Raw genomic sequence first — 10,238 nt, forward strand, 5'->3', positions numbered from 1 at the left:
AGAAACACATGTTGGAGCTGGCGAGCTACTTATCATTCACCGTTTGCGGCTTTCGGGGTTTGCCTCACCATGCTGCTCAAAGTGCACCACGCTTAGCAATTATACCTCTCAACACGGAAATGTGCCTTTAACCCGAAACACATGGAGACTTCTGTTTCCTCAGCTGCTAAGTAAACATTTCTCGTAGTTTGGAAACCGCTCAATTGCGGAGTGTGTTTACTGTCCCTAAACTGGGGACCTCATTATGGTAGTGAGTTGAGACAGACTGACTCATGTCCACACACACAGCACGTGCTGATGCTGCACATTTCCTGACTTCAGGGCCTGGGACAGTTTTCCTATTTTTCACTATTTTCTCAGTTTGTCATGACTCTTTAAAGACGTGCTGCTGTGTTCTACCGCACGTGTTAAGGATAGATGGGACTCAGGATGATTCATCCCTGATGTTAAACAGCCAAGTCTATTTCTGCTCCATTATCATTACAAATCTAACTGTTAACTGTGTTTGCCTTGCTGTCTCAACTCACTGATGGTTCTCTTTATTAGTGGATACTACATAGAAGATTAGAAACCGCCTCCTTGCTTGCGCGAGACATACTGCCAGTGGGAAAGTGCATAAATAGAGCAATTGCACTGTACCAGTGTTTCCACTCAAAAACACTCCTCTGGGGACTTCCTTTTGAAACTAATTCCATCATAAATATACATGCGTTACACGAAAACACACTGTCTGCCGGCGGAGTAACTGTGAATTAATTTGCCTTCAGACACTCTTAAACAAGGCTTGTTAAAGATCTTATCTTGTTGCTAATGGTCCACAGGCATTTATCTTCATTTAGCCAGATGCGTTGCCGTCCTTGGGTGCTGCTGGAGTTGATAATCTTTTTTTCTTTGCTTGTAATATATATGCATGTATATGTAAGCCGTATGTATGTGTATATATATATATATATGTTTAGATTTTTTTTCCTGAAGCACTTAGTTAACAGGCAGAAAGAGGCCTATCACCCCCAGGCACCCACCTGAGACATATTAGCTACAAGGCTTTTAAACCAGTTAGAGGAAATCTTTACTATACGGTATTTACACAGTAAAAGACCTACCCAGTCAGTGCAGTGGTTTGTGTTTTTTTTTGGTTTTGGTTGGTTGGTTCATTTATTATGCCTCCACGCTATGGCCTGAGGCATTATGTTTTTGGGTTGTCCATCCGTCTCAGGAACACCTTGAGGGAATTTCTTCAAATTTTACATAAGTGTTCACTTGCACTCAAGGATCATCTGATCAATTTGGTGGTCAAAGATCAAAGGTCACAGTGACCTCTCAGAAAAAAGGTTTGGCCATAACTCTGTATTCTATCAGAATCAGCTTTATTCACCAAGCATGTGAACACATACAAGGAATTTGACCCTGTTTTTAGTTTCATTCAATGAACGTATCGCAGAACAAGAGCAACAAAGCTCAACACAGGAAAGTCAAATCAATTGTATTTATGTATCAGGATTCCACCCTCTTCACTTCCTCTCGCTGGATGACAACCAGGATCCGAGGGCGTCCTGTTCGTCTGGTAGTCCAACACAAACTCCCAGGTTTTGCTGACATTGAGCTGCAGGTGACTGTCGTTGCACAATGTGATGAGGCTCCATATCAGTCATCTGCAGCCCTCTGAAAAAAGTCTCCAAGTGAAGACTAATTATTCACTGGAGTCATACATGTTAATATATAATTTTCATTTCACCGAAAATACACTTAATACCTTTTAATAAATTCCTTATATTAAAGTCTTCACTTCATATATAACATCTATACAGACAATGATGTAAACTTGACTGGTTGACGAAGGCATACAACTGCGAGGCGGTAATTCTAGTTTGTTGATTGTTTGTTCATGCCTGATGCAATGTGCAGCGCCAAGTAGAGGATTATGCTCTCCACTGTTGAGGCCACACAGAGCCCTCAGAGCCCTGCAGCTGTACACCGGGGCGGGTGGAAAAAGTCAAACATCACACGAAAGAAGAGAGATGCTCACTCATCACTCATTTTTCTGTCTTTTTATGTCTGAACAATTCATTTTACCACACATTGCCGTCCTCAGGATGAAACCACAATGTAGTGTCATATGCAGCCTATAGGGCAGTGACATCACAACACAGTCAACGTAAATGTTTTATTTATTGTATTAGCTCCACATGCTAGGAACCAGCAAACACTAAATAGTGAATCACAGGGTAAAACATTTGGATGCATGCATTTAAATCAAGTCTACAAGAGAGTGCAATATGAAGCATTTAAGTTTCAATTGTAATTAAGTAAAAAAAATCCTTCAGTACAAAAACAAACTGATGCATGTATTTATATAGGAAATATAAGATTGTAGGAAAACGCATTGCAGCATACCAGCAGAAGTAGCGTACCTAATAAATAAATGATTTTCATGTACATACAGTGGCGAAAAAACAAGAATCTGTTATTACTGATAAATGATGATAAGAATAATAATACATAGGTCAAACTCTGCATTATAATATCCCACCTGGAAGTATCTCTTAAATTATGCCTTTGTAATCAGAGCTTCGAAATCATTTCAGAGGTTAAATATTTTGATCAGCAGTTTGATAAAACGTCACAACTTACACACTTGTGCGGTCCATTGGATACGTGTCAGCACTTAAGGTGGGGCTTTTAAAGTCAGCAGCGTACTTTCAATCTCTCCGGTCACTGATACCCCACCACTCAGCCTCCACCCAAGCACCTAGTGCACTTAACACAAGATTCTTACTCAATGTGTGTGTATAAACACTGACATAATGTATCTCAAAGCTGAAATTCAGTCCTGGCCCAACATTTAATTAGGTTTCCTCAGACTTAATTAGACATATGTCAGAGGTAGTGTTGTGTGACAAGCCTTGATGTGAGATATTATATGGTGCTGCTCTGTAGATAATGCACATTATGGATGTAGCTAGCGGTTAACAATTCTCCTCGAAAGCCTTTTTTTTTCTTATACGAAGTGATATACGCACATCGAAATCCTCACATTTCAGTTATTTGCAGAAATGTGCCATTCTCTTAAGCTGATTTTGTGCCTTGGAAGGTTTTTAGCTCAGCCTATACAGCAATTAATTTTTTTCGATGTAAAATGAGAGAGAAGCAGAATCCAGCGTTATTATACGGGTGCCTTGGGGAGGCAAGGGATTAAGATGGTTCTAATGAGGTGACGGCTGTAATAAGAGTGTCTTCAGCTGGCCTCCAATGCACCACCTCTAGAACACGGCTCCTTATCAGCGAGGTTTAGGAGCCGATAACAGCCAGAAGAAAAAAAAAAATCTCCTTCCCCTCCTCGTCTCCTTTTCTGTCTCCCCTCACTTCTCCTCCTCTGCCTCCCTCCTTCCACTGTAAATGAGTCTGATCCCTTTCAGATGTGATTCAATTAATTTCTCTTAGATTTAATTACAAGCGAAAGAGTCCAAGTTATCCCTCTACCCTCGATAGGGGGTCCACGCTTCCTAACAAGCTTCCTCTGGTGAGTCAGGAGAGTCTTAATTACAGTTTTTACTTTTCTTTTATCCCACTTTTTCCCTTGTCTTCTCCCTCTCCTCCCTCTGGTCTCATCAGTCTATCCTCCTGCTAGTGCACATGTTTGTACTCTTTATTCAGGAATAGATTAAGAATGGGGAGCAATTAACTACATCACTGGCTTCTAACCATTTTGGCTTTATAGCCAAACAATGCCAACTCATGATGCTTCGTCACCGGTTGCATGTGTGTGTGAGCAATTCAACCATTGAACAGCTTCGAGTGTCATGAAGAGGTAAAACCGGTATTTCAGAAGAAATTTAAAAAAAGTTTAAAAAAAATAAAAACAACTTATCTGGTTAATCATCTTACTTAGATTTATCTTAGAATTATCTTGAGACCTGCATGTTAGGCCTCTAAGGTCTTCCCCTACAGAGTTGTTTCCATTAATGTTGCAGTACCCATTAGTCTACAAGACTTTGCAGCAGTTGCAGCTCAGTTTTATTGTTGGGTTTGACTGTTGCCACTTGCCACGTGATGTTTTTTCTCTCGGCCTTTATCAAAACTCGTTATTTTATAGCTCCCCCTGTCAAAGTCCTGCCTATCCCTAAAAAAGTGCTGCAGAGACAGATTTTCAGCAGCAATTTGCCATTCAAATACTTTGCTATTATTCCCTGTAGCATTTCAAGCTGCACCAGTGTGTGTGATAACACATGCCTTTGATAAAAGACAAAAAGAACAAAACAAACTGCTAAGCTATGGTCTGCCTTCATGAATGTAGCCATTGTTCAAGATAAAGTCATTATCCAAAACACTGGACACTGGCATAATCTTTTCTAGATAGTATGGAAAATTATGTAAAAACAGCATGATTCACACTCACTGGACTCTCTGAGCAGTCGAGGTGGCTGAAGTATGATTCTTTGTCTTCCTCTCTGTCATCACCAGCAGTCGGCAGTTATGAGGTTGTTATGGTGATGGATGACCTGACTACACAAAAACATGTGCCTTTTAGCATTTGCATTCACCATATTTGTTTACCCTGCAGGCTATGACCTTTTTTGGAAACCAATGTTTTTTTTAGTTTTTTTTTCAAATTATTTCATATTGTTGAGACAGAACATGAAGGAGTTGTTGAAAGACATATATTGACTTTGTGCTGTGCCCCTGCATGTGACCTGAACAGTGCCTGTGCCTGTGTCACTTGTGTTTTTCCTATAGGCATCATCTTCAACCAACCGTATCCTGGACAACCAAACAATTGGAGAGCTGAAGCAAGAGATAGTCTCTTTGAAGGGCTTACTGCTCAGCAGGTAACAGAGTTATCCACACCTCGTCACATGAAACAGTGCAGGTGGAAAAGAAAAGAAAAGTAGTACAGGTGTATGAGTGTGTGTCTCTGTTGAAGGGCTTGATGTTGCTGGATGCACTTCATTTGAACCTTTTGACAGTGTTAAACAGGAAAAAGAACCGTCAATGTGAAACACACCATGTGTTAACTTGCACTTCCTATCCAGATGTGATTTTGGCCACATTTCATTTACTCCTGACATTAAAATGCTTTTTAACATGCTTTTTTAAAATGCTTTTCCACATAATATCATACTGCACATATCAAAAAAGATAACACAAGCATCTTATTGACAGATTAAAACACAAATAAAGATTATATTATGTTAGATGTGTCGTAAGAACCAAAAAAGCCACGCAGCCTGTTCCGTGGCTCCTCTTGAAGAGTGCATATGTTGAGCATCTTTACTCATGGAACACTTACTAATGTTTTCCGGCACTTTCGTTGCTCAGTTGTCATCCCCTGACTGAAGTACAGAAGGTTGTATATAAAGGGAGATAACTCCAGTGTGATTGAGTGATAGCCTTTAATTGATGACTAATCAATCTAGTCTATAAACTCCTAACTGCTGAGGACTGTGATGTGGTAGAAAGTACTAGGTGTTAAAGAAAATGTACAAACGGTAACCACAGGATGAGCATTATGCAGTCATCTTTGCATACTCACCTCTACAGTCCAGAATTGTTGTAGATGGCCTGAAAGTTTGTGTTTGTGTATGAATAAATAAAATAGAAGAAAACATAATGTCACATTGCTCCTCCAAATTGCGCACTTAAAGCATAATCATTAATCTCAAATATGTTTAATCTCACGGGCACTAGAGGTTATAATACTGATTGTACCATTTCTTTTACTTCACAACTTGGCTCAGCCAATTAACATACTGCAGGCATCAGCTGGTCTTCTGTGTTTTACTGCCTTTATTGGTACGCAAGATAACCACACGTGCATAATTGCTCCTGTGCAACTCTCAGTCATTCCATGAATGCAAAATAAAAGACAAGAGAAATTATTAATGATAAATCAGCTTGGTCCTGATCAAATATAAAAACTTAAGATTTATTTTACTTACATGTTAATAAGAGTAAGGCATTTCACTGTTTTAAAAAGATCTCACTGTATACTGCTAGATGTCCGCTCATCCAGCTTTGTTCCTCAATCTAGTCAGGTGCAGCCCTGCTCAGCGAGGCCCATTAGCATGCATGACTATGTATCAGTGTCTATAATGAAGCCTGAAGTAAGAGTGTACATCAGAAAACCGGCAAGGACGAAAATTGCCTCAGAACTGTCTTGTTGAGCATGTTTTGTTCCCCTGCTACATTCTAATCAGTAATAATCCCTTTGTCATTTGCTTTCTTGACTTCATCCTGGCTCCCACAATGAGTTCTCTGGCAAAGGCTTGAATCACAAAATAAAGTGTCTGTATCACCATCTGTCTCCAGACTTGTTCCCTTCCTGTTCAAATGATCCAAATTATCTCCAAACAGTTTTTCAAAACACCAAGTAGTGCTGATCCTGTTACAATTCAACATTGTCTTTTTGATCTTAAAAGCTGCAGTTGGGGTAATTAAAAAAAAAATCTTAGAGCATCTTTACCAGGTGTGATGAACATCTGGCTGTTTGAGGGGGGAAAGCCATTTTCTCTGCTGTAATTATGAGAATTACATAGGGTGCTTTGTGTGTATTTTGTTTGTGCATGCTCTAGTGTTATATATGTAGTTTTGTGGTTGCAGTATGACTGATTAGATCGTGGGAAAGCTCTTTTCACAAATTTTGATCGCTGTGAGGTTTTTGAGAGGCTCATCATCAGCTCTCACTGTCTTCCTCTCTCTTGTCTGTCCCCCTGCCCACAGGAGACAGTTCCCCTCCACTCCCACTATTCCTAAGATCCCCTCGTGGCAAATTCCCCTGAAGCCGGCTTCAGCATCCAGCTCGCCGTCCATTAACCACACCAACAGCAGCAGCGACATCTCCCCTGTCAGTAATGAGTCAGCCAACACCTCCCCCATCAAAGATGGACACCACAGCCCTCAGGATGCACTACTGGGGGGGCCTGATGGAGCTCACGGTATCAATGGAGATGTCGGCACCGTGGTCCTCAGCACAGTGCTGCCCCTGGACCTGAAGGACCAGGTCCGAATGGAGGTGCAGGGAGAGGAGGAGAGGAAGGAGGAAGAGGAGGAGGATGATGTCAGCCATGTAGAGGAGGAGGAGGAGGAGGAGGAGGAGGAGGGTCTAAGCATGCAGACAGAGGATCGGCGAGGTGGAGACGGACAGATTAATGAACAGGTGGACAAACTGAGGCGGCCCGAGGGTGCCAGCAATGAGAGTGAGGTGGATTAGACAACAGTAGAAAGCACAAAAACACTCTCCAAACACCACTTCTCATCTCTGCTGATGGCTTTGTTTCAATCTGCTGCTCTCCGCTCGCACTCATTCTGTTTGTTTTTTTTTTTTGTTAGTTTTTTTTTTTTTTAAATCCATCTTCACTGTCTGTTTCCACTTGTTTCTATAACATCTTAATCTTGAGCAAAATGAGGAGTAGGCATTGGGTGTGAGAAGTCGCAAAACTGACAAATATTGTCTAGTTGACACATGGCTTACCTCAATTTACTTTTCATCATGCAAACTAAATGACTGCATGCCGAGCCAAGTACCATGTTGTGACGTTACTTTGTGATGAGAAATGACAGGCAATAGTCAAATCAGGATGACTTTAAAAGGCTGTATGCAGAACTAACCGTGTGTGACTTACTGCTTTTAATTTTCATGATTTGATCAGATAATTCACAGCTTTGCCTTGGTGTCCTTGTAATTGTAACTAAGGCTCTTATACAGACCAAAGAGGCGGCGCTGCACAGAGTATCTCTGCTGTATAGTGCAGCTGTGGGTCAGGAGTCATATGTTGGTTTTTCAGTCTCAAAAGTTACCGTGAGCTTCCAGAGAAGCATTAACACAGTTTGTCTCCCTGTTGATGGCGATAGGAGAGGACAAGCTCTTCCAGGGCCGGAGCTTTTAGCCTCTTTTATGTGTCCTTTCGCATTGGTGTCAGTCTGTCAATAATTCACAAGGCCAGCAGGGTGGCATTTGGGTGAAATAAAAGCCCTGAAATTCGAGATTAGAATGTGATGACGGGCTTTGTTCCATGCCGGTGTCAGAGTGCTCATACGCTCAAAGGAGGGGAAGATAAATGTTTTTTCCCCCGCTTTCCTTTTTCACTGAGGGCTGAATTGTGCATCTTTGCGAGTGCGTTTGTGTGTGGCAGGCGAGGAAACCCAGACTGTCTGCTGAGCTGTATCTGTGTCTCCAGCAGGGCAGCTGATTTGGTTTGTGAAGTATGTTAATAATCAAATGATCAACAAATAACAGATGTATTAGTTCATGCAGCTTGAAATGTCAAGGAGGCTAAAAGCGGAAATCTAATACAGAAAGCCCAGTTGCATTGTATTATTTTCCGTGACAAACCCTCCGGTCCAAATTATGTAGGGCCTCCCACAGTGAGTAATCTTTACAGAAAACGGCGCCAATATTTTGTAATTAAGCCGCAGTAAGACAACGAGGGCTGCCACAGATGGAAGTTGCAGAACTTCTATCACTTTTTTTTTTCTCGGTGTGGAGGTGGATGGGGGAAGTTTAAAAAAAAAAGTTGCCCCATGATTGAAAAGGAAAGCAATAAATGAATTCTTGACTTATTGAATTACTCACTCTGTCTCCAGCTAACAAGAAGAGTCCATGAGTGAGAAGGAGGGATATCAGCGCTCGTGCCATTTCCACCTCCATCACATGGCCTTCATAGGAACACAGAAAAGGTAGAGGGACGCTGAACATTTCTGTGTGACACCAGTCCTAGTCTACACATTATTTTTTTAGTTATGTTGATTGGATTTAGGTCAAGTGTCAAATGATAACAACAATACTGCAGTATCCTGTGAATGATATATATTTTTGATTTAGTAAGAATGAATTTGTGTGGATGTATAAGGTTGGTTTAAAGAAGTACAAAATCAAGTGGTGCAACTTTTGCTTCATAGCACTGTGGTTTCAGTGATCAGTCCTCCCTGTAAGCTGCTGATCACTATCTGAGTGTAAGACAGAAGTGTACGTAACTGTAATAAATTTGGTTCATTTCAACAAGAAACTGCTTTATATTTATTTGAAACCAGCTGGACACAAAATACACACTGCTGTATGTTGCTATTAAAGGACAAACCTAGTATTACTGAGATTTTCATGTTTATATTTTACAGTTACTGTTTTTCATTTGTGTCTTTTTCCTTCAGTTACAGTGGTGATTGTAAATCCTAATAGAGTTAAATGTACATAATTTGTATTTCCATCCATTCTGTTAACATTAAAGGAAAACAAAATGCACAATAACAAACCAATACTCAAATTACACTGAAGTTATCAAGTTGTCAGTTGCTTAAGTGGGTTGTGTCATTTTTGTTTTTGCTTTTAATTCCTCAGAGTTGTTTGTATGAATGTGGTTGCGTATGTGCTGCGGTAGGAAAGTTTCCTGCAATATTCATATCAAGTAACAGTTTGTGGCATTTTTTCTGTTTGGCTAAAAAATTAAGTTTGGTAATAATAAAATGAGACCAGAGAGACTTCCCATTCTGTGAGACAAGCTTGAGCCTTATACATCAAGTAATAGCAGTACTGCAAATTACTGTCAATTTTTACCATTTGGAAAAAATCCAACATGTCTGAATGTCGAGTGATCCACATCCAAAGGCCAATTTTAGGTCAAAGCTTCAGCTTAATCTCTGTGGTTCCTTTCTGGGTTTTGTATCACCTCTCATAAGCAGCTGTAATGCATTTGTAAGACCAGATACAGATGAGAATACTACCGTACATGTGCATATACTCTGTGCACAATCATGAATCACTCAGTAGTGAATTTTCAGAAAGCATGACAAGGCAGGGACTTTCAGCCTTTTTTCAGCTTTCCCTCTGGAAATGAGTAAGTGACTCAGTTACACATTAAACATGTGAGGTTTTGTTTATTTCTGTAGGTGGATTGTCAGTTCCTGTCATTTGGTTTCTGTAGTAGGAGTGCTGCCTTCTCGAGTCGGATTTCCTATTCCTTTTTGAATACATTAAAGATGTTAAAAATTACACACTATAGACTTATTTATTTTCTTTTTTTTTTTTTAAATTTCTTATTTTTAAAATAAATTATTTTTGTTTAATCCAACAGTAAAGAATACTGAGGTGGAGTGAGGCAGGCAGAAAGAAGGAAAAGAAAGGAGAGGTAGTTAAATAATTGCAGAGACAGAAGGTAAGCTGTGATTGTTCTCAGTAATCTGATGTCATTAGTGTGTGTCTTCTAGATCCTACATGAAAGCAGGGAGCAGTGCCATTTATGGACTTT

General features: G+C 40.2%; 1 protein-coding gene across 3 annotated transcripts in view; it reads left to right on the forward strand.

The window, feature by feature from the left end:
• Positions 1-9,982, forward strand: part of pex14 (peroxisomal biogenesis factor 14) — a 45,216-nt gene extending 35,234 nt beyond the window's left edge. Inside the window, exons 8-10 of one of the 3 annotated variants that reach the window (XM_023427693.2) lie at positions 4,735-4,826; positions 6,718-7,198; positions 8,581-9,982. In XM_023427693.2, coding sequence (XP_023283461.1) covers positions 4,735-4,826; positions 6,718-7,198; positions 8,581-8,604 — 597 coding nt within the window. In that variant the 3' untranslated portion in view covers positions 8,605-9,982. The remainder of the gene's footprint in view (positions 1-4,734; positions 4,827-6,717; positions 7,199-8,580) is intronic. The other 2 variants (XM_023427694.2, XM_023427696.2) reach the window with 2 other exon arrangements.
• The last annotated feature ends 256 nt before the right edge of the window (positions 9,983-10,238 follow it).

This window comes from Seriola lalandi, unplaced genomic scaffold (genome assembly GCF_002814215.2).
Source record: "Seriola lalandi dorsalis isolate HSWRI2012SDOR001 ecotype SW California unplaced genomic scaffold, Sedor1 jcf7180002054861, whole genome shotgun sequence".
Classification (NCBI taxonomy): Eukaryota; Metazoa; Chordata; class Actinopteri; order Carangiformes; family Carangidae; genus Seriola; species Seriola lalandi.